This window comes from Nelusetta ayraudi, unplaced genomic scaffold (genome assembly GCF_046127955.1).
Source record: "Nelusetta ayraudi isolate G7.1 ecotype Tasmania unplaced genomic scaffold, CSIRO-AGI_Nayr_v1 ptg000084l, whole genome shotgun sequence".
Lineage (NCBI taxonomy): Eukaryota > Metazoa > Chordata > Actinopteri > Tetraodontiformes > Monacanthidae > Nelusetta > Nelusetta ayraudi.
Window position 1 is genome coordinate 6,701,195 of NW_027466134.1, and position 23,703 is coordinate 6,724,897.

Consider the following 23,703-nt stretch of genomic DNA (forward strand, 5'->3'; position numbering starts at 1 on the left):
GTTGTTTGTCCATGTTGTTTTTTCCAACGCTGAGTCACGGATGACATCATCCTGCTTATTATCATGTCGCTCGTGCCTAATCCATGACCTCTGATCTGAAACAACAAGGATAATATATAGCTATAGCTATATTATTTTAAAGTTATGTCTTCGTATATCCAGTCCAGGGTAACATTCTTTGACTATGAAATCATGAGGTAGACAACTTGTGTTTAATTCCACTTAAATAAATAGTATCACAATAAAACATTAATATCAGATTTGATGTGTCTTGATAGAAAGACTTGACGTTTGCACAAACTCAGTTGTATTGAAGACACATTTTGGCTGCAGGACATTGACTTCCAGCAGAGAATCAACACCTCAGAGGTGCTGCAACCCAAGTTCATCTTGCAAATGCATAAACAAGCTCCCCTAGCTAAACATGATGTAATCCTTGGCAAAAAATTTTTTTTCTTATCTGAATTGCTTGAGCAATGCAGGATTCTGGATTTTATTTATATGTATATATTTTAATTCCCTTATTTTTATTATGAAAAAGCTTATCCGCGTGGATCCATGTGATCCATCGATGCAAACACGTATATATGATGCCTCTGGTTTAGTTTTGTTTTAAATGTGCAGTCCAGTTTGTCTCGCTGGTGTGTGTCTTTCGACTGCAGCAGTTCAGCTGAGTCTGAGTCTGTCTGGCACCTGCGGAACGCGACGTTCTTCCCGGCTACAATCGGAGGTGGACGCTGATAACGGAGGTTGGGGGGGGTTCAGCCAGGCTATAAGAGGGCTGAACTGACGGCGACGGTGACAAATGGGCACCATGATGCAACCGCTGGCTCTGCTGTTGCTGCTCCAGGCGGCCTACGGTGAGTAGCCGCTCCACCTCCATCGCTACAAATCAGACAAAAACCCTGAATGAATTTTCCTGCACTGGTAGTTTACGGATGCGGCTCACCCGCCGTCCAGCCTGACACCAGCCGGGTGGTGAACGGGGAGGAGGCTCGGCCTCACAGCTGGCCCTGGCAGGTACTCACACCTCCAGTCCTCTGCTTTTATTCACAAGTGGGGAAAATAGAAAAACATAAATGAAAACTTTCTACTTGCTGTTTTCCTCCAGATCTCATTGCAGGTGAAGCACGGCAGCCGCTACCATCACACTTGTGGGGGGACGCTGATCGGACCCCGCTGGGTGCTGACGGCTGGACACTGCATCTGGTGAAGGAGGAGGGCAGAGTTTGTGAATCACACGAAATAGGAAATACAGTCATGTGATGAGGGTGTTTTGTTCTTTTTCTATTTTGTCCAGGCCCGGAGATGTTTACCGCGTGGTCCTGGGGGAGCACGACATGAGCGTTCAGGAGGGAACCGAGCAGGTGCGAGATATCCTGCGCATCATCGTCCACCCAGAGTGGGACATCGACGTCGTCGGGGACGGGTGAGTTAGTGTGTAAACTCCTGGAACGAACGGAGCCGTTCTGGTCTGTATAATGTGATTTGTTTTACCACTCCTCTTTTACAATTCCCATCTCTGTACAGCCAGTGAATGTGGAGAAAGTGAAAAAAAAGTAAAAAAGTCTATCCTCCTCTACTTTTGCTTTATTCGCGTTAAAGTTTATTTTAAAACGATTTTTAGAACTCTAAATTGTCCATAGCTGTGAGAGTGAGTTATTGCGAGTGGTTGTTTGTCATTCTATTTGGCCCTGTCATAAACTGGTGACTTGTCCCGAGTGTAACCCCGCCTTCACCCCGTGACAGCTGGGATAGGCTCCAGCTCCGAGCAGGAGAAGTGAGTTAGGAAATGGATGGATGATTGATTGATTGATTGATTGTTTCTGAAATGATCCAGGAGATATGAGAGCAAATGAAGCTCGTATCTCAAGCTCTCTACTCCTGAACCTTAGGGGACAGAAAGGGAATAAATGGAAACCAAGAAGCTGAAGGATGAGAGTGTGACTCAGACCGCAGGCGGAGTGGAGTCTGTGGAAAAGGCCAACAAAGATTGATGGCAGCAGATTGATTTCTGTGACAACTCATCTCTTCACCAGCTCAGATCTAAACTCTGGTGTGTCTCCCTACTCAGGAACGATCTGGCTCTGCTGAAGCTGGACAAGAGCCCCATCATGAGCGACAGCGTCGGTGTCGCCTGCCTCCCAGAGGCCGGAGAGATTCCTGCCCACGGGACTTCCTGCTACATCTCCGGCTGGGGGAACCTCTACAGTAAGGCCTCCTAAACTCTTCTTAACTGAAATGCAGAATCTTCAGCCCGTGACGTCACGCGACACTCCCGTCTCTCCTGCTCTGTCCCAGCTCACGGTCCGATGCCTGACCGGCTGCAGCAGGCCCTGCTGCCCGTGGTGGAGCACGCCGTGTGCAGCCGCAGCGACTGGTGGGGCTCCTTCGTCAAGACCACCATGATCTGCGCCGGAGGGGACGTCGTGTCCGGGTGCAACGTGCGTGAGGAAGCTCCGAGCGACTCCCGCGTCTCACCCGTGGATTCAGCACCTCCTCTGAAGTTCACCGCTCTTCTCTTCCTTTCACCTCTCCGCTCAGGGAGACTCAGGGGGACCCCTGAACTGCCGGGGCGCCGACAGCAGGTGGTACGTTCAGGGCGTCACCAGCTTCGTTTCCTCGCAGAGCTGCAACGAAGTGAAGAAGCCCACCGTCTTCACTCGCACCTCGGCCTTCAGGGACTGGCTCAGCCAGGTGAGTTCGTTGGCGGGAGGCACGCGCACGCGCACACACACACACACACACACAAGGGCCCAGACAATTCACCGTCATCGTCTCTCCTCAGGTCATGCTGCGGTACTGAGGATCTGATCCCTGTTCTCTTTCCATCTGACCTCCCACAAAATATGGGGAATATTCTTTAATAAATATGTATTCTGAAAAAGAAAAAAGCACCTCAAGCATCTTCTCTGGTCTTGAATAATAGGGTGGGGTTGAGGTGAAGGCGGGGGGGGGGGGCAGAAAGATTCGTCCTCTTATTAAAAATAGCAGCTCATATTTCAGCCCACACACGCCACTGGTGCGTGATAATAAAAGAGAAAAAAAAGAAAGAAAGAATGAGGAATGGCTCCACCACCTGCTCGCGTAGACAACTTATGAATCAGTGTTTCCTATCAATCGTGGCCAAGGTCGGCCGAGTGGAGACGCAGCCGCCAGGTGGAAGCGCTTCACCGCCGCCGCCGGTGCTGCTGCTGCAGTGACTCGATTTGATGCATGACCTCGGCAGTCAGCTGCTGAGGTTGATGAGCTGCTGCAGACAAAAATAAATAATAATAATAGTAAAAAAAAAATTCCAAATCCAATCTGCAAAAATACACTCGGCTAGTTCCTGCGGAAAAATGCTAAAGCTGAAAATACACGAAGTGACAAGGTTACAACAGGTTTGAGGGTTATGGTTTTGAGTGTCAATAACTTGGGGGAACAAATGCATTTAATGGAAATAAAGAATCTACTCTTGATGCATCAACTGCCTTAAAATAGTTTTAATTAAACCCCCTTTAACTTTAAATTTAGCATTTTCAAAATCGTCATTCATCAGTCATCCAAAAATCTGCACTAGTGGGATTTTAGAAAGTGAAAAAAAAAAATAAAGTAATGAAGCCTTTAACAGTAGAAATTGGACAGAAGTTAAGAGTTTGAGTTCTGCACCCGGCACAAACGAGCCTTTTGCAGCGTCGTATTTATCGCCATCTGCCGGTAAAACCACACAACCACACTCTGCGCCGACTGCGTCACAGCAGCGCCATCCAGTGGGCAAGGAAGCAAACAGACATATTTAACACAGACATCTGACTGCGTGGCCAAATTAAAATACAAAAACAAGAAACAGCAGCTCGTGTTTAATGTTCTCTCTCCTCAGTGATTGGCCAATAGTTGAGAAACTGAAGAAACTCTGATGCACCTTCAGAGATTCCAGCAAAGGAACAACACGGGAGGACTGATTTTTTTAAATTTTTTTTAAAGGATTCAAGTCAATTTAAAAAAAACAACAAAAAAACAATAATAAAGTCAAAATAAAAGGCAGATTTCTGGGCCAAACTCAAGTCTATCAAAGTTATCAGTGAATTATGTAATTTTATCCAACTGGTAAGCGACGACAGAAGGCTAAAGGTCAAGGCTGAGGTCGCCCTGCACCTTTCACTCGCTGCCTTTGTCACGAGACTGGAGTGACTCCGGGCACAGTTCTCCTTTTTATGCACTTATGTGATTGACATAACATAAACATTATTAGTAAATAAAATGGTGTATTGTAGTCACCAACAGTTTGCGCGGTTTGGTTTGTTTGTTGTTTTCTGTTTGCAGAATTTATCCCATTATCCCTGTTATTGCCCTCCTCATTTAAAATGCATTTAGGGGCAAATGATTATCATTATTAACATCATTATGTCACTGTTGCTTACTGGCAGACTTGGCCTGACTCCTACACCTAGTTGCCGCTCAGCTTGGTTCAACCAGTTTGGACGGACGGCTGAGTGTTTTTATGGTTTTATAGGGGGGGGGGGGGGGACCAAGGGGTAGGAGCGAGCCAAGGACAATATGAGCTTTACACTAATGAGGGACGGCAGAGTGAAACGAGAGCTAAATGTTGCGGGTGGTGAAAGTGTAAAAGTTGGCATTCATTTCAACTTGTCACCATCTGATGTCTTTGTGGGTTCAGATGGGAAAAAAAAACAAAACAAAAAAAAAAACTTTCTGTCTCTCCAGAGAAAGTATTTTGATTAGCCACGTGGGCGGAGTGACGGACAAAGCAGCATTCCAAAGGTTAAAGGTTTGTCTCAGCTGATCTCCACACTGTACGTATGTGGGTCTCCCGAGACGAGAGAGAGGAGAAGAAGGAGGAGGAGGGGGTGGGGGGGAATGTCATTACATCGAGCGTAATGGGTTGGTTAATAAACAACCAGGCTCCGTCATAAAAGCCCAGCCACTTTAAAGAGGCATCTTTTGGATTCCGTGCGCGGCCCGAGTCCTTACGAGGAGTCAAAGTTCAGGAGCCCAAACCCATCGATTAGATTGTCTCTGGTGTAAAAATTACAGAAGCTCTGCCTCCTTGTTGCGTCAGCGCCGCGGCGATGATCATTTACATTCCGCGCCGTGACCGACGCTTTCTGCTGCACATGTGAGCGCAGGGCTTCTACACGGTATTTGCTAATAGGTAGTTAATGGCTTAATGGTTGTCGCGGCAATCATGCTAATTTATGACGTACGCAGATGAACGGTCGTACACCAGTCGTAGAAAAGAGTATTAGTACGTGTCATTCATGACTCGCCGTCGTTCGAGTCAGAATTTTGAGCTCTATGAAGGGGAGAGTGTGCACAAAAACAGAAACGAAAAGAAAGATAAGAAAATAATTCAAATCATACAGTGTCTTTTTGAAATATACTTTTATTTGATTAAACATTTTTGTTACAGTCACAAGGCGATACTTTGCTTCTCCCTCTGTAGAAGTGTTTCAGCCTGGTGTGTCGCAGAAAGCTATCATCCACATTATCAACACATTTGATATTTTAGACTGTGTCGTATTCTGCAAAAACTGCGGCAGTCAGCATTTTGGATACATGAGGTTCGTGCTCCTGGGCAGAGCACGATTGCCGGAGTTGCCAATTCCGCAAACAAGGATCAACTTCATCTCCTACTTCAGAAGCAAGACATTCAGTTTCAGCAATGAGGCGGTTCGGATTCGCTTTAAAATGTGTATTTCAGTCTGAAGAGGGAGGAGGGGGGGAAGCCTCGACGGAGAGAAATGAAGAGAGGATTAGAGGGAAGAAAATATTTCACAGTTCAGCTGCATCCAGTGTCGCTCTGTGATCAAAGAGGCTTGAATGTGTCACACGGAGCCTTCAAGGACTCCTGGGGAATTTCTGCGTGTGATTATTTGCTTCTTATTTAATTATTTTAATCTTATCTTCATTTAAATACAAAGGGTTCCCTCGTCTCACAGTGTGACACCCGGGAAACCTGCTTCAGCAGGTCCGGTGAGAAGAGAAAGAAAAAAAAACAAACAAACGTCGCTACCGTCACCATCATAAATTATTCCAATCCAGTCAATAAACCGACTTGTTGATAATTCTGCCTTGACAACGGCCGAGACTCGAGTCCCGGCCGTGAACCCACTGAACCGGGCCCTTTATGAGAACTGAGTTCAACCCGCAGTGATTCTTTTATTGTAGTTTGGGAGTAACTGAGAGATCATTCCAGTTTAATGATTCACCCCTATTCACACCATTGACCTCAGCTGTTCTGTGCCATGTTGTTGCTGTCATATCTCAGCCGTATCGCACTATAAACCTCCACTAATAAGCAATAAATCTGTGCACTCAACATGCCGCTGTGCGTGTGTGTGTGTGTGTGTGTGTGTGTGTGTGCGCTTGCGTGCGTGCATATACGCGCATGGATTTGCGCTATCTCAGACACTGTGTGTAACGTGTGAGTTGTATGGAGAAGGTGCGTGTGTGTTTTTGTGTGTGTCAGTTGATCACCCTGCTTGCCCGGGCTGTCTGCTGGTAGATGGACGTGTGCTTGGATTATGGATGCTTACATATCAGATAACAGTCAGCAAGAAAATGCGCGAGTGGCGAAATGGGCCTGCTGTTGCGCCGTGCGACACACAACATTTATGAAACAAAGTCAGCAGCTGGGGAGTGTTTAAAAATGTGTGAAAAAATGTGGAAAAAATTGTGAAAAAAAGAGGATATAAAAATTGTATATATACTGTACTCACACACACACACACACACACACACACACACACACACACACATATATACATACATACATACACACACACGTATATATATATATATATAAAGGGGATGGATAAGTTTTCCACTAATGATTGTGTGCAACCTGCCCAGCCATTTTTGAAATTAATCTCTTTATTTATAAAATTGTTTTTCTAATTTTATGCAATTTTTTAAATATATATTTTATGCTGTATTATTATTATTATTATTATTATTATTATTATTATTATTATTATTATTATTAGTAGTAGTAGTAGTAGTAGTACTAGTAGTACTAGTAGTAGTACTAGTAGTAGGTGTAGTTTTTCTAGAAGATTCTGAGGATGAAGATGAAGATGAAATATAGAGATTTTGAATTGCAAAAATTGTTAAAACTTAAATATGTGTAGATATATTTATTTATTTTTTATATATTCATATATATGAACAGACACGCACACACATACGTACGTGTGTGTGTGTGTGTGTGTGTGTGTGTGTGTGTGTGTGTGTGTGTGTGTTCATTTTTCTACGTCAAAATAATTTGTTTGAGTAGGTACAGACAACTCTTGACAGCTGTCTTGTCAGTGAGGGAGCATTTATCCTGGTTGACAAAATTAACAGCAGATCTTTCGTTCAAGGGTTCGGTTTGTCCCAGGACACCGGTGGAGCACAGAGGAGGCGTCGGCTTGGAACTTTCCGATCGGAGATAACGACGAGGCTTATGATAATGGCTTTGCACCCACTGGCCACTAGGGGGTATCTGGGCTGGCTCCAAAACGTTGTAATTCCACCAGCTGTGCCCTGATATAGACCTGGCCAGGTGCGAAATACAGCAACACCTTCTATTAATATTCGAGCCACACGAGGACTTTGTCACTGTAAGAGTCACATTCCATTTTAATTATTCGTGTAAGGACAAACATTTTAGTGAAACATTTAGTAAAACTGCTCGAGGGAACTCCCATAATATCCACGATGATTTCCAAATGGGACAGTTTGGCCCACTTACAGGTGCAGCACCTGACGTTCGATGCACCTCTGCATATGTGTGCACTACCTTTGAACCGAGGAGGAGAGAGAGAGAGAGAGAGAGAGAGAGAGAGAGAGTGAGTGTGTGTGTGTGTGTGTGTGTGTGTGTGTGTGTGTGTGTGTGTTCACGCGCCGCGCACGACAGGGGGAAGGCGGGAGGACGGCGGTACTATAAGAGGAGCCGGAGCCTCGGAGGCAGCAACAGGTGATCCAGGTGAAGCTTCCTCGACGCGCAGCCCACAGCTTCTCCGCCACAGGTGAGTGAAACCCTCGCCACCATAACCTCATCACAGATCCACAACGCCGCCCCCTCCCTCTTTTCTTTTCTTTTTTTAAATTTAAAGTTCTTAAATATATTTTTTGCGCGACGGGATGCTCGCATTTTTTTTTTTTTTTTTTAAGATTTGTTTCAGGTTAAGACACGCGGGAAGGGAAATCCCAAGTAGCGTAAACAGGGTTGTTTTTTGCGGACAGCGTCGCTCAGGTTTTTTTTTTTTTTATGAATTCTTAATCAGTGGCGTCTAATAAGTTTGTCAGTTAACTTTTTTCTTTTTCTTTTATCATATTGACGGCATGTGAGGCAAGTGTTCCAAAACTACTTCTGCTTGTGTAAAAGACACTCTGTGTGTCTCCTCTGGATTAAAATCAACCAGCACGGAAAAAATGGGTCTTTGTTAAAAATAAATACATTAAATAATCCAGATTCATGCCCACAAGATGACATAGCATGGATTTAAATTGAATATGAAGTATATTTAATTTATAAGAAATGAACAGATTGACACAATTTTAACTCCTGAAAAGTAAAACTGAATGCCAATCTGCCAATTAGTAACCTAATGTAAATCAGTGGTCAGTGACTTATTATGGGCGCAGACCCTCAGTTTGGGAAACTGCTGTCACACCAAATAAATGCAGATGCACAGTAAGAAAAGAACAGACCAGGAAATTGCCTCACCGTTCTTCTTGTCAACACAATAATTACACATTTATGACACAATTAAGTAGTTTTTTTTTTTTTTTTTTTTTATAAATGTATTATAAATTTTTGAATGGCGTGTTTGTGCACGTATATTTTTCCTTCAGTCATGGCTCCCAGAGAGAGAGGGACGGCTCCTTCGTCGCCGCCAAATGGTAGGTACCCCCTCCCTCCTAAATCAAAGTCCACCGGCTGATTTGTGATTTTCGACCATCTTCTAACGCTTCCTCCTCCAATCCACCTGCCGCCTGCCCGTCAGACGATGAAGTGCCCACTAAGGGCGAGCAGTTCCCGCCGTACTACTCCACCGTGGACCTGGTGCACCAGGAGCCCGACGAGGAAAATGATCCCTGGGATCTTCCCGAGCTCAAGGACACGGGCGTCAAGTGGTCAGGTGAGGCGGCTGGAACAAAAGCCCTTTTAACGGCGAGCGGGCCGGAGATCCGTACAGCAAAGCTGACAAAGAGTTTCTGAATCACTGTGTTTAACCCCACAGAGTTGGACACAAAGGGGAAGGTCATGCGTGTGCTGACCGCCATTGTGAAGTTCATTCTGCTCCTGCTCTTCCTCTACATCTTCATCTGCTCGCTGGACGTCCTCAGCTCCGCTTTCCAGCTGGTCGGAGGTGAGAAGGGAATTAAAAGAAAAAACAAAATCCAGAATGATGTCGGCTTTAATGTACATAAGAATGCTGCTGCTTGTGTAATGCGGAGGAGCTAACGCCAGCGTGCGGTGTGTGTTTTGCGTGTGCTTCAGGCAAAGTCGCCGGCGACATCTTCCAGGAGAACGCCGTGCTGGCCAACCCGGTGGCCGGCCTGGTGATCGGCGTGCTGGTCACCGTGCTGGTGCAGAGCTCCAGCACCTCCTCCTCCATCGTGGTCAGCATGGTGTCGTCAGGATGTAAGTGGACGGCACAAGCACACACACACACACACACACACACACACACACACACACACACACACACACACACACACACACACACACACACACACACACTCACATCATGCTGCTTAAACCCCTTCAGTGCTGGATGTGAAGTCGGCCGTGCCAATCATCATGGGCGCCAACATCGGGACCTCCGTCACCAACACCATCGTGGCCATGATGCAGGCGGGAGATAGAAACGAGTTCCGCAGGTGCTTATTCCCCGAACACACACACACACACACACACACAAACACACACACACACACACACACTCTCCTCCTCGGTTCAAAGGTAGTGCACACATATGCAGAGGTGCATCGAACGTCAGGTGCTGCACCTGTAAGTGGGCCAAACTGTCCCATTTGGAAATCATCGTGGATATTATGGGAGTTCCCTCGAGCAGTTTTACTAAATGTTTCACTAAAATGTTTGTCCTTACACGAATAATTAAAATGGAATGTGACTCTTACAGTGACAAAGTCCTCGTGTGGCTCGAATATTAATAGAAGGTGTTGCTGTATTTCGCACCTGGCCAAGTCTATATCAGAGCGCAGCTGGTGGAATTACAACGTATAGGAGCCAGCCCAGATACCCCCTAGTGGCCAGTGGGTGCAAAGCCATTATCATAAGCCTCGTCGTTATCTCCGATCGGAAAGTTCCAAGCCGACGCCTCCTCTGTGCTCCACCGGTGTCCTGGGACAAACCGAACCCCCAGTTTCTAAATCTTGTTCTGCACTTCTCAGGGCGTTCGCTGGTGCCACCGTTCACGACTTCTTCAACTGGCTGTCTGTGCTGATCCTGCTGCCCCTGGAGGTGGCCACGGGCGTCCTGTTCAAGCTCACCCAACTCCTCATCGACAACTTCAACATCCAGTCGGGCGAGGACGCCCCCGAACTGCTCAATGTCATCACCGACCCGCTCACCGACTCCATCATTCAGGTAGAGAGCCTGTCCCACAACATGGTAGCACGGTGGAAAAACCCCTCATCGCCTGTGAAACCTGGTGACGGTCGCACTTTTTTTGCTGCGCCAATTTGTTCAGAGTCAGAGTAATGACCCACAATCCTTTGATCTTCTGCCCGTCTCTCAGCTGGACAAGTCTGTCATTGACGGCATCGCCATTGGCGACCCCGAAGCCAGAAACTTGAGCATGGTCAAGAGATGGTGTGTCACAAACAGCACCACGGTAAGCAGACTGTTAAAAACACGTGACGGTGCTGCCCGGGTCAACTCTTTAATTACTGATATTGTTTTTACACGGCGACTGGTGCTGCCTCCAGGGTTAGATCACTTTGCTCAAGAGGACATGTTATGTTATTTCATCAACACTGACCCAACTTTTTGCATTTATTTCTGTTCTACTTCTATTCCATTTACTTAGTTGAACAAGTCTTTATCATTTATTTTTTTGTTTTACAGGTTTTGCAAAACAAGACAGTGGCGACCTGCGTCAACGCCACCTCGCCGTGCTACGCGGTCGACGGCCAGTTCTTGCAGGAGGTGAACAAGACGTGGACGGATAACATCGAAAAATGTAAGTGACAAATTCTGAAGACCCTCTGAGTGAAACATTAGACAACAGCAAAAGCCGGCTCCTCTTGGAAAACAACGGCCGCCTTTCAGCTTCAACATGGACTTTTCTCCCAAATCAATGGGGTCTATTCATGCTGCTCCTGCAGAGGCACCTGAGCACAACGAGGCCGTAAAAAATAGGTCCCTCCTTCACTTCAACCCGACTGCGTTTTTTTAGGGAAATGCTTTGTGTCTGAGTGAGGTCAAGGGGTTTAAAGCAGCTTCTGATTAATATGCAACCTTCTGGGTTTTTTATTTCCAAATTGCTGGGAAAGTGTTGAGGAGAGAAAACAAACAACAAAAAAAGAGGACTACACCGTGCATTTTATATTTTTATTTTTTTTGCTTTAAAGTGACTCATACATGCACAGCTGACTATTTTTAGCCCTAAAACACGGAAGCCGGCGGCACTGACGCTCAATTACGGCTTTTACACATTGCAGGCAATCACATCTTTGCCAACGTTGACCTTCCGGACCTGGCGATTGGCCTCATCCTACTAGCTTGTTCGCTGCTCATCCTCTGCACCTGCCTCATCTTAATTGTCAAGCTGCTCAACTCCATGCTGAAGGGCCAGGTGGCCGTGGTCATCAAGAAGGTGCTCAACACAGGTACGAGGGTGGGGAAGAAAAACCAAAAAGGAGAAAACTGTGTTTTTGCTGTACTTCGCCTGTTTGATAGTCGGCACATCTGCCTGGTGGTGTTGCCCGATGAGCAGAGCAGGCACAGTCAATCTACCCTGCTGCTCTCCGACCAGCCTCCAGGTTCTGCCAGTCCTGTTGTGTGGGCGAGAGGAAGCTCAGGCACAAATGCTACGGCGTTCCAAGTCACCAAGGCATGATGGTTTTGTTTGCTCACCCACTTGTGTCCCATCTCAGACTTCCCCTTCCCCTTCGGCTGGGTCACGGGCTACATTGCCATCATGGTGGGAGCGGGTATGACCTTCATCGTCCAGAGCAGCTCCGTCTTCACCTCGGCCATAACGCCTCTCGTCGGTAAGCTGGCTGTTTCCAGAATTTTTTCTCTCATTTTCTTTTTCTTCTTTTTCCCCTTCAGGATTTATTCATAACGCCTCTGCCTTCTTTCATCAGGTATCGGAGTCATTAGCCTGGAGAGAGCCTACCCTCTGACGCTGGGGTCAAATATTGGGACAACAACCACCAGTATCCTGGCAGCCATGGCCAGCACGGGAGATCGGTTGGCCAACTCCTTGCAGGTAAGAAGATATGGCACAAAAAGATTTTCATTCAGGAATCCAGTTTCTCTAAGGTACACTGCCTCTGACCGTGAACATTCTGACAGCACTCAACTACACTGACCCTGTGATAAGACTCCTCAGTTTCTCCTTTGATAAGTTTGAGCTTGTGAATGGTTGTGTGATTTAACCCCTCAAGTTCAATCGTTGATGCCGAGTTCTGAGCAGGGAGCTTCTGGTTAGGATTTTATAGTCATTCAAAGACAAAAAACAAAAAGAAGTACATCATCTTTAGTCTGATGATGTATCCCCCTTTTCCCATTTTGAAGTGTAGAGGAAATGGTAAAAAATTAGAACCAGGACTAGGAGTCTTTATTCAGTATGCAGATTCTAAAAACAACCTTTTTTTCATTTTCCCTTATGTTCTCCTTCAGATTGCACTCTGCCATTTCTTCTTCAACATATTTGGCATCGCAATTTGGTACCCCATCCCTTTCATGAGGCTGCCCATCAGGCTGGCCAGAGGGCTGGGGAACCGCACAGCCAAGTACCGCTGGTTTGCCATCCTTTACCTCATCCTTTGCTTCCTGGTGTTTCCCCTGACCGTATTTGGCCTGTCCATGGCCGGCTGGCAGGTCCTGGTGGGCGTGGCCGTGCCCCTCGTGGTGCTGCTCATTGTGGTCATCATCATCAATGTGATGCAGAGCCGCTGGCCGGACCGCCTGCCCAAGGTGTTGCGCTCTTGGGACTTCCTGCCACGCCCCTTGCACTCAATGGCACCGTGGGACGCCGTGGTGACCTCGTGCCTGACGGGCTGCAGCAAGCACTGCTGCTGCTGTTGCAAGTGCAAGAGTTGCAGTGCTGAGCAAATGGAGACAAAAGACATCACGATCTACGACAATCCGGCCATGTCCAAGGACGAGGAAAAGGATTTTAACTATGTAACACAATTCTAAAATTCCTGATGTAACCAACTCTGTGCAATTGAACTCTGTACTTGGAACACGTGTTCTCCACTCCTCAGGGTGTCGTATGATTCTGATTCTTTCTTTTTTGGAACAATGAACTGAACACGGTCCTCCATAATGCTGGGGAAGTGTTGGACATATATAAAATCTGTTTTCTTTGAATTTTTCTATTTAAAGTATAATTTCTGATACTCAGTCTCTGCTAGGATGTCACGCTGAGTGTTTTTTCCCCCGATTTTATCTTTATTTTTGTATGATACGAGTTAAGAGGCCTTTAGGATGATGTTCATCTTTGAACTTGGTTTTGCCAAAATGTCTAATGTAGCATTTGAAATGTGTTTTGTTTCTCAGTATTTAATATTGCATAATGTTTGTGAATAATAAAATTTGTATTTTTAAAGGATAGGTTGAAGTCCCCCTTTTTAATCCTGCCCGCGCTCTATGCAGATGACTCTCACTTGATATTTAAAATGTCACCATGATTCTCACAGTTGCACCTCAGAAGTCTATTGTATAATCAATATTTCAAATGGTCTCTTTTATGTCGGTTGCTATGTTCTAGGTTGTTGCAGCTAAGGTTTGATCAAAGCACCATACAGATTTTAGATTAAACATAACATTGTTAAGGCACCAAAAGGAAAATAACACTTTTATTTTCCATTGACTAAGCTACTATTTTCCCATTTAAATGTTAAAAATGTAATGTCCAATTTAAATCTGTGTAATCTGGAAAATAAGTTCACTTAAAAATTTTAAATGATGTCGCATGACACAATTTGCATACCTGAATCAATGTTCTTTTTAACTGCGGTTTAAAAGTGGCACCAATGTCTACTTGTACACGTGCTGGAAAACACAATGTATTGTTCCTCAGTGTGCTGTTGTTGAGGGGTACAGGCTCATTATGCTAAGAACAGTAACAACAGACGCTTTTGCCGACTTGCCACTGGAATGTCATCACTTATCAATCAATATCCACCTTCTGAGGTAAATGGATTATTGCAACAGAGTCGCGCGAGCTCCTCTTCGTCTTCTGCCAAAGTTGTACAGTCCTGATGGGGACGTTGTTTCAGTAATGGCAGCGATGTCGTTCATCTCTGTCAATCAATGAATCGTTAAAAAAGGGATTTTGAGACTATCATCTCAAAGGAAGGGAGGGGGGAAATACATTGTGTCGCTTTCAGGAGCATTCCGTCAGAGCTGAGGGTCAGACTGTTTGTTCTCCTCTAATCTTGTCACGCCGCCCACACTGCTCCTGCCGTTGCCCTTCCCATCTTTACAACGTGTGGGAACAACAGTAACCTCCACGTTCAGCACATTCAAGATCCAAAGGAGCCTCATCATCGGCTTCACTTCACTCGATGTCGACGCAGTTTATCAAAGCTTGCACACTTCTGTCATTGATTTCTCCTTCCCCCCCCGTCCATCAGTCAGGTTAAGCTTAAGGAAATAGAAAGGGTCATTTTAGTCTGGTTGTAGTTGTGGTTATTGAGCTTTGTGCCTTGTGTGTGTCACACAGAAATCCAGCGGTGTAGTAAACTTCCACCTCTTTTAATCATTGGGCACATGCAACACAGAAATCCGACTAATGACCAAGAATGTACTATGATCTCAGCGCCGTCAGTTTTTTTTCTTTTTTTCTTTTTCTTTTTTTTTTTTTTTATTTACTTTAATTTCTGACCCTGGCAGGAGAGCAAACAGAGATGGTGGCCAGGATTATTTATTTTGACTTCATTATTTGCATGGAGCAAAACCATTTCCTGGGTTTCAACATTTGCCTCAATTTCTTCATACATACATACAAATCTTCAAAGAAAAAAAAAGAAAAGAAAAGAAAAGAAAAAATGCTATCAGCCTTTTGCAATATAATGGCTCAGCATTGTTCACAGAGATAGCAGCAGAGATGCTGACGGGGATTAGGCTCCGTCCGGTTTTAAATTGTCCCCGGAGGAAATTATTTCACTGATACACAGTCCAACATTGGTCAAAGTTGTAAAAGTTGTAAAAACAAATTGGTCGTCCTGGAATTGACACTTGATTGTTTTTTTTTTGTTTTTTTCCGCCAGCTCATTTACAACATTTCAGGTTGTTTTAGTAGGTCTGGGTGTGGATAATCCACTTTACCCATGCCTGTTAAAGGAAAAACAATCGCATTTTTAGAAAAACAAAAAACAAAAAAGAAGTAGATCGTGTGTGAGCGAGCGCGCGTCGCGCACGGCAGGGGGAGGGGAAGGAGGGAGGAGGGCGGTGCTATAGAGGAGTCAGAGCCTCGGAGGCAGCAACAGGTGATCCAGATGAAGCTTCCTCGACGTGCAGCCCAGAGCTTCTCCACCACATGTGAGTGAAACCCTCGCCAAAATAACCCCATCACGGATCCACAACGCCGCCCCCTCCCTCTTTTTTAATTTAAAGTCTTAAATGTATATTTTTTTGCGCGACGGGATGCTCGCATTGTTTTTAAGATTTGTTTCAGGTTAGGACAGAAAAATCCCAAGTAGCGTAAACAGGGTTGTTTTTTGCGGACAGCGTTTTTTTTTTTTTTTTTTTTTTAATTAATTCTTCATCAGTGGCGTCTAATAAGTTTGTCAGTTAACTTTTTTTCTTTTTCTTTTATCATATTGACGGCATGTGAGGCAAGTGTTCCAAAACTACTTCTGCTTGTGTAAAAGACACTCTGTGTGTCTCCTCTGGATTAAAATCAACCAGCACGGGAAAAAATGGGTCTTTGTTAAAAATAAATACATTAAATAATCCAGATTCATGCCCACAAGATGACATAGCATGGATTTAAGTTGAATATGAAGTATATTTAATTTATAAGAAATGAACAGATTGACACAATTTTAACTCCTGAAAAGTAAAACTGAATGCCAATCTGCCACTTAGTAACCTAATGTAAATCAGTGGTCAGTGACTTATTATGGGCGCAGACCCTCAGTTTGGGAAACTGCTGTCACACCAAATAAATGCAGATGCACAGTAAGAAAAGAACAGACCAGGAAATTGCCTCACCGTTCTTCTTGTCAACACAATAATTACACATTTATGACACAATTAATAGTATTATTTTTTATACATGTATTATAAATTTTTGAATGGCGTGTTTGTACACGTATATTTTTCCTTCAGACAGTCATGGCTGCCCAAGGGAGAGGGACGGCTCCTTCGTCGCCGCCAAATGGTAGGTACCCCCTCCCTCCTGAATCAGTCCACCGGCTGATTTGTGATTTTCGACCATCTTCTAACGCTTCCTCCTCCAATCCACCTGCCGCCTGCCCGTCAGACGATGGAGTGCCCACTAAGGGCGAGCAGTTCCTGCCGTACTACTCCACCGTGGACCTGGTGCACCAGGAGCCCGACGAGGAAAATGATCCCTGGGATCTTCCCGAGCTCAAGGACACGGGCGTCAAGTGGTCAGGTGAGGCGGCTGGAACAAAAGCCCTTTTAACGGCGAGCGGGCCGGAGATCCGTACAGCAAAGCTGACAAAGAGTTTCTGAATCACTGTGTTTAACCCCACAGAGTTGGACACAAAGGGGAAGGTCATGCGTGTGCTGACCGCCATTGTGAAGTTCATTCTGCTCCTGCTCTTCCTCTACATCTTCATCTGCTCGCTGGACGTCCTCAGCTCCGCTTTCCAGCTGGTCGGAGGTGAGAAGGGAATTAAAAGAAAAAGCGAAATCCAGAATGATGTCGGCTTTAATGTACTTAAGAATGCTCCTGCTTGTGTAATGCGGAGGAGCTAACGCCAGCGTGCGGTGTGTGTTTTGCGTGTGCTTCAGGCAAAGTTGCCGGCGACATCTTCCAGGAGAACGCCGTGCTGGCCAACCCGGTGGCCGGCCTGGTGATCGGCGTGCTGGTCACCGTGCTGGTGCAGAGCTCCAGCACCTCCTCCTCCATCGTGGTCAGCATGGTGTCGTCAGGATGTAAGTGGACGGCACAAGCACACACACACACACACACACACACACACACACACACACATCATGCTGCTTAAACCCCTACAGCGCTGGATGTGAAGTCGGCCGTGCCGATCATCATGGGCGCCAACATCGGGACCTCCGTCACCAACACCATCGTGGCCATGATGCAGGCAGGAGATAGAAATGAGTTCCGCAGGTGCTTATTCGCCGCTCGACCAACAAAAAAAATCAACAAAAAAAGTAAACAAAATCTTTTCACGGTGGTCAGTTTCTAAATTTTGTTCTGCACTTCTCAGGGCGTTCGCTGGTGCCACCGTTCACGACTTCTTCAACTGGCTGTCTGTGCTGATCCTGCTGCCCCTGGAGGTGGCCACGGGCGTCCTGTACAAGCTCACCAAACTCCTCATCGACAACTTCAACATCCAGTCGGGCGAGGACGCCCCCGAACTGCTCAATGTCATCACCGACCCGCTCACAGACTCCATCATTCAGGTAGAGAGCCTGTCCCACAACATGGTAGCACGGTGGAAAAACCCCTCATCGCCTGTGAAACCTCGTGACGGTCGCACCTTTTTTGCTGCGCCAATTTGTTCAGAATCAGAGTAATGACCCACAATCCTTTGATCTTCTGCCCGTCTCTTAGCTGGACAAGTCTGTCATTGACCGCATCGCCATTGGCGACCCCGAAGCCAGAAACTTGAGCATGGTCAAGAGATGGTGTGTCACAAACAGCACCACGGTAAGCAGACTGTTGTCGAAGGTTCACGCTTAAAAACACGTGACGGTGCTGCCCGGGTCAACTCTTTAATTACTGATATTGTTTTTACACGGCGACTGGTGCTGCCTCCAGGGTTAGATCACTTTGCTCAAGAGGACATGTTATGTTATTTCATCAACACTGACCCAACTTTTTGCATTTATTTCTGTTCTACTTCTATTCCATTTACTTAGTTGAACAAGTCTTTATCATTTATTTTTTTGTTTTACAGGTTTTGCAAAACGAGACATCGAGACAAAACGATAACATCGAAAAATGTAAGTGACAAATTCTGAAGGCCCTCTGAGTGAAACATTAGACAACAGCAAAAGCTTGCTACATACGCTTGCTGTCAGTGAAGATTTCAATTCAAGCAAAGACAATACAATGATGGAGCAAACATCACAGGTGGAACCCACCCACTTTCCAAAAACCTGTAATTGAAAGGAGACCTCTTTGGCATAGACCGCAGGTAAAGTGGCCTGGTGCTGCGGAAAAAAAGGTGTGGCAAATGGTGAATACTGACCTGACCAACACCCTTGAGCAACTCAGAGGGTCATTGGAAAAGAAGTTGGAGAGAATGGGAGATATCATTTACGAGTATGGGGCAGAGTGCTTCGGCATTCAGGAGGTGAAAGGCGCAAAAGGGGCTCCAACTCCACCAGTACCGGTTTCCAGGAGACAGCGGGAGATCAAGCTCCTAGTTCAGGAGAGGAGACAACTGAGGAAATGCTGGAAAAAGGCCTCAGGAGTAGAAAAGGAGGGCATAAACGCTCTTCAAGCTGACATTAAGATCCGTCTGTCATCCCTCCGTAGAGCAGAGAACTTACGGAAACACAGAAGGGAGAAGGAACAAACAAGAACACGGTTCTACAAAGATCCCTTCAAGTTCCTAAAGGCCCTTTTTACCAAGGAGAAAAGTGGAGCTCTGAAAACTACTAAGAAGGACCTGGAGCAGCACCTCAAAACAACTCACTCTGGCCAAAAAAACCCCGGAACACCTCATCATCCCATCGGACATCCCACCAATAGACCCACCAGAACATCAAATTGAGGCTGGCCCTCCGACCTGGAAGGAGGTGGAAAACACAGGGCATGGGATGCAAGCTCAGGATTGATCACCCTGGAGCTGGCCGCCTTCGGAGAGGGTGTATAGTTTTAAATGGCCAAAACACTCCATGATCTGAAGGAAACTACTGAAGATGCGTCCCAAATTTCAAACAGTTGTTGTTTTTAGTGTTCACCAATGAACTTTGCATGTGCTTGCACGAAGGATGTTAACACCTCGTCCCGTGTTTTGGAATCTTGCTCCTCCACCGCAAAATGGTAAAAAGGTCCCTTCTTCACTTCAACCCGATTGCATTTTATAGGGAAATGCTTTGTGTCTGAGTGAGGTCAAGGGGTTTAAAGCAGCTTCTGATTAATATGCAACCTTCTGGGTTTTTTATTTCCAAATTGCTGGGAAAGTGTTGAGGAGAGAAAACTAACAAACAAGAAAAGAGGACTACACCGTGCATTTTATATTTTTTCATACATGCACAGCTGACTATTTTTAGCCCTAAAACACGGAAGCCGGTGGCACTGACGCTCAATTACGCCTTTTACACATTGCAGGCAATCACATCTTTGCCAACGTTGACCTTCCGGACCTGGCGATTGGCCTCATCCTACTAGCTTGTTCGCTGCTCATCCTCTGCACCTGCCTCATCTTAATTGTCAAGCTGCTCAACTCCATGCTGAAGGGCCAGGTGGCCGTGGTCATCAAGAAGGTGCTCAACACAGGTACGAGGGTGGGGAAGAAAAACCAAAAAGGAGAAAACTGTGTGTTTGCTGTACTTCGCCTGTTTGATAGTCGGCACATCTGCCTGGTGGTGTTGCCCGATGAGCAGAGCAGGCACAGTCAATCTACCCTGCTGCTCTCCGACCAGCCTCCAGGTTCTGCCAGTCCTGTTGTGTGGGCGAGAGGAAGCTCAGGCACAAATGCTACGGCGTTCCAAGTCACCAAGGCATGATGGTTTCGTTTGCTCACCCACTTGTGTCCCATCTCAGACTTCCCCTTCCCCTTTGGCTGGGTCACGGGCTACATTGCCATCGTGGTGGGAGCGGGTATGACCTTCATCATCCAGAGCAGCTCCGTCTTCACCTCGGCTATAACGCCTCTCGTCGGTAAGCTGGCTGTTTCCAGAATGTTTTCTCTCATTTTCTTTTTCTTCTTTTTTCCCCTTCAGGATTTATTCATAACGCCTCTGCCTTCTTTCATCAGGTATCGGAGTCATTAGCCTGGAGAGAGCCTACCCTCTGACGCTGGGGTCAAATATTGGGACAACAACCACCAGTATCCTGGCAGCCATGGCCAGCACGGGAGATCGGTTGGCCAACTCCTTGCAGGTAAGAAGATATGGCACAAAAAGATTTTCATTCAGGAATCCAGTTTCTCTAAGGTACACTGCCTCTGACCGTGAACATTCTGACAGCACTCAACTACACTGACCCTGTGATAAGACTCCTCAGTTTCTCCTTTGATAAGTTTGAGCTTGTGAATGGTTGTGTGATTTAACCCCTCAAGTTCAATCGTTGATGCCGAGTTCTGAGCAGGGAGCTTCTGGTTAGGATTTTATAGTCATTCAAAGACAAAAAACAAAAAGAAGTACATTATCTTTAGTCTGATGATGTATCCCCCTCTTCCCATTTTGAAGTGTAGAGGAAATGGTAAAAAATTAGAACCAGGACTAGGAGTCTTTATTCAGTATGCAGATTCTAAAAACAACCTTTTTTTCATTTTCCCTTATGTTCTCCTTCAGATTGCACTCTGCCATTTCTTCTTCAACATTTTTGGCATCGTAATTTGGTACCCCATCCCTTTCATGAGGCTGCCCATCAGCCTGGCCAGAGGGCTGGGGAACCGCACAGCCAAGTACCGCTGGTTTGCCATCCTTTACCTCATCCTTTGCTTCCTGGTGTTTCCCCTGACCGTATTTGGCCTGTCCATGGCCGGCTGGCAGGTCCTGGTGGGCGTGGCCGTGCCCCTCGTGGTGCTGCTCATTGTGGTCATCATCATCAATGTGATGCAGAGCCGCTGGCCGGACCGCCTGCCCAAGGTGTTGCGCTCTTGGGACTTCCTGCCACGCCCCTTGCACTCAATGGCACCGTGGGACGCCGTGGTGACCTCGTGCCTGACGGGCTGCAGCAAGCACTGCTGCTGCTGTTGCAGAGGTGAGCAAATGGAGACAAAGAATATTGAGCTCTACGACAATCCGGCCATGTCCAAGGACGAGGAAAAGGATTTTAACTATGTAACACAGTTTTAAAATTCCTGATGTAACCAACTCTGTACTTCCACTCCCCAGGGTGTCTTATAATTCTGATTCTTCCTTTTTTGGGACAATAAACTGAGCACCGTTGTAAACACGGTCCTCCATAATACTGGGGAAGTGTTGGACATATATAAAATCTGTTGTCTTTGAATTTTTCTTTTTAAAGTATAAAAGTTTAAGTATAATTTCTGAATTCTTTCCGATTTTATCTTTATTTTTGTATGATACGAGTTAAGAGGCCTTTAGGATGATGTTCATCTTTGAACTTGGTTTTTAGCCAAAATGTCTAATGTAGCATTTGAAATGTGTGTTTTGTTTTTCAGCATTTAATATTGAATAATGTTTGTGACTAATAAAATTTGTATTTTTAAAGGATAGGTTGAAGTCCCCCTTTTTAATCCTGCCCGAGCTCTATGCAGATGACTCTCACTTGATATTTAAAATGTCACCATGATTCTCACAGTCTCAGAAGTCTATAGTATAATCAATATTTCAAATGGTTTCTTTTATGTCGGTTGCTATGTTCTAGGTTGTTGCAGCTAAGGTTTGATCAAAGCACCATAAAGATTTTAGATTAAACATAACATTGGTAAGGCACCAAAAGGAAAATAACACTTTTATTTTACATTGACTAAGATACTATTTTCCCATTTAAATGTTAAAAATGTAATGTCCCATTTAAATCTGTGTAATCTGGAAAATAAGTTCACTTAAAAAATTTAAATGGTGTCCCATGACACAAGTCGCATACCTGAATCAATGTTCTTTTTAACTGCGGTTTAAAAGTGGCACCAATGTCTACTTGTACACGTGCTGGAAAACACAATGTATCGTTCCTCAGTGTGCTGTTGTTGAGGGGTACAGACGCTGGAATTGACACTTGATTGTTTTTTTTCTTGCCAGCTCATTTATAACATTTCAGGTTGTTTTTGTAGGTCTGGGTGTGGATTTGGGGAGATTTCAAGAATAAAATAAATAACAACAATAATAATTAACATAATCCAATTTACCCATGTCTGTAAAAGGAGAAAGGAGAAAAATCGCATTTTTAGAAAAACAAAAAACAATAAAAGGTAAGATTGTGTGGGAGCGCAGGGGGATAGCGGCGCTATAGAGGAGGCGGAGCCTCGGAGGAAGCAACAGGTGATCCAGATGAAGCTTCCTCGACACGCAGCCCAGAGCTTCTCCGCCACAGGTGAAACCCTCGCCACCATCACACCGTCACCAGGGGGCGAAAATCCCTCTTCATTGTTGGGAGGAACAATAAACAGTAAAATTTCAGAGAGTAATTCCTGGAGGGGACATAATTTTTTTTTTTTTTTTTTGCTGTATTGTGATATTTCCAAGTGGTAGACATGTGGGTATAATGTACCAGACCACTAAATAAAAGAACCAAATATGTTTTTTTCAATTTTCCTTTAATACACGAAAGACCTTTGGCTTGAATGAACACTATGACCTAAATATCCAGTATTTTAGATACAAAGTAATGGAAAAAGTGGTGATTTTGATTTGTGGACGATAAGGAGTGTAAATTAACAGAATGTAATTAGAAACTGGATCTGTTCAAGTGAACCGCTTCAAAGTCATAAAACTCGAATAAATGATTTTCTACGTGAACGAATTCATAAATCTGGACAATAAGGGAAGTGAGGTGAGCCACTGTAAACGTGCCCTAAGTGTTATGATGAAAGAGAGGATGAGGGTGTCAGCATGTCACCTGTCCTCTCTGCTTGCCAGAGCCTGTTGCATCAGACAAAGACGAGAGGCAGAGGCTGTTTGCCAGCCAGCAGCAAATGGAGTAAAAAACAACTTATTCTATCCTTGGCGCTGTGTGTGTGTGTGTGTGTGTGTGTGTGTGTGTGTGTGTGTGTGTGTGTGTGCGCGCGCGCGCGCGCGCCGCATGGATGCTTAACTTGCTAGCTTCGTAAAACGCATTTAAAACATGCCGTCAGACTTCGGACAAAGGAGTTCATAATTTTTTGTGTTTGTTGAAGTGAAGGAATAAATAAACTATTAATTATCCAGTCTTTTATCGGGGCTACATACACACGTTCACCGCGAGCTTGCTTCAGCCTGGTGTGTTACTGGAGCCGGGGAGTGTCAATGCCGGAAGAGAGAGATTGGATCAAAACACTGTGAGGCTCGCGTGGGGGGGTTGTAATCTTTAAATAGTTCATATCGTGTGTTTAAGTAGCATGGCGTGTATTACACACCATTAAAATGTTACTGTACTATTAGAAAATGTCATTTGTGTTCATAACGGGATTTCCTTTTGGGGGGGGGGGGGACTTGATTATTGAAGGGGGGGG

At 45.3% G+C, this 23,703-nt stretch overlaps 3 protein-coding genes across 4 annotated transcripts in view; all 3 read left to right on the forward strand.

Moving 5' to 3' along the window:
• Positions 1-701: 701 nt before the first annotated feature.
• Positions 702-3,465, forward strand: LOC142900914 (chymotrypsin-like elastase family member 3B). The gene is made up of 8 exons (XM_076045531.1): positions 702-860; positions 932-1,020; positions 1,112-1,209; positions 1,301-1,429; positions 2,075-2,211; positions 2,302-2,444; positions 2,545-2,697; positions 2,789-3,465. Exons 1-8 carry the CDS (start codon positions 806-808, stop codon positions 2,804-2,806), a joined length of 822 nt encoding a protein of 273 aa, XP_075901646.1. The 5' UTR covers positions 702-805; the 3' UTR covers positions 2,807-3,465.
• A 4,476-nt stretch (positions 3,466-7,941) lies between these two features.
• LOC142900842 (sodium-dependent phosphate transport protein 2B-like) overlaps positions 7,942-23,703 on the forward strand; it is a 37,148-nt gene continuing 21,386 nt past the window's right edge. Inside the window, exons 1-14 of one of the 2 annotated variants that reach the window (XR_012928937.1) lie at positions 7,942-8,016; positions 8,842-8,889; positions 8,994-9,128; positions 9,231-9,359; positions 9,491-9,634; positions 9,762-9,873; positions 10,408-10,603; positions 10,755-10,850; positions 11,084-11,198; positions 11,680-11,847; positions 12,115-12,231; positions 12,328-12,452; positions 12,866-13,466; positions 21,436-21,556. Coding sequence is in view for 1 of the 2 variants with exons in the window: in XM_076045392.1 (XP_075901507.1) it covers positions 8,844-8,889; positions 8,994-9,128; positions 9,231-9,359; positions 9,491-9,634; positions 9,762-9,873; positions 10,408-10,603; positions 10,755-10,850; positions 11,084-11,198; positions 11,680-11,847; positions 12,115-12,231; positions 12,328-12,452; positions 12,866-13,387 (1,905 nt within the window). In the remaining variant the exon portion in view is untranslated. Of the gene's footprint in view, positions 8,017-8,841; positions 8,890-8,993; positions 9,129-9,230; positions 9,360-9,490; positions 9,635-9,761; positions 9,874-10,407; positions 10,604-10,754; positions 10,851-11,083; positions 11,199-11,679; positions 11,848-12,114; positions 12,232-12,327; positions 12,453-12,865; positions 13,801-21,435; positions 21,557-23,703 lie in introns of those variants that run through there. The other variant, XM_076045392.1, reaches the window with a different exon arrangement.
• Positions 16,017-21,403, forward strand: LOC142900991 (sodium-dependent phosphate transport protein 2B-like). Its single transcript, XM_076045639.1, has 12 exons — positions 16,017-16,580; positions 16,683-16,817; positions 16,920-17,048; positions 17,180-17,323; positions 17,405-17,516; positions 17,617-17,812; positions 17,964-18,059; positions 18,310-18,355; positions 19,641-19,859; positions 20,127-20,243; positions 20,341-20,465; positions 20,879-21,403. The coding sequence occupies exons 1-12, from the start codon at positions 16,535-16,537 to the stop codon at positions 21,383-21,385; spliced, it is 1,872 nt and encodes a 623-aa protein (XP_075901754.1). The 5' UTR covers positions 16,017-16,534; the 3' UTR covers positions 21,386-21,403.

Bases quoted from the DNA above. Each gene is read 5' to 3' on its own strand.
- LOC142900914 (XM_076045531.1), top strand. From the start codon at position 806: ATGGGCACCATGATGCAACCGCTGGCTCTGCTGTTGCTGCTCCAGGCG. The intron at 2,212-2,301 runs GTAAGGCCTCCT...GCTCTGTCCCAG, and splicing joins CGGCTGGGGGAACCTCTACA to CTCACGGTCCGATGCCTGAC. The intron at 2,445-2,544 runs GTGCGTGAGGAA...CTCTCCGCTCAG, and splicing joins ACGTCGTGTCCGGGTGCAAC to GGAGACTCAGGGGGACCCCT.
- LOC142900991 (XM_076045639.1), top strand. From the start codon at position 16,535: ATGGCTGCCCAAGGGAGAGGGACGGCTCCTTCGTCGCCGCCAAATG. The intron at 17,517-17,616 runs GTGCTTATTCGC...TGCACTTCTCAG, and splicing joins GATAGAAATGAGTTCCGCAG to GGCGTTCGCTGGTGCCACCG. The intron at 19,860-20,126 runs GTACGAGGGTGG...GTCCCATCTCAG, and splicing joins CAAGAAGGTGCTCAACACAG to ACTTCCCCTTCCCCTTTGGC.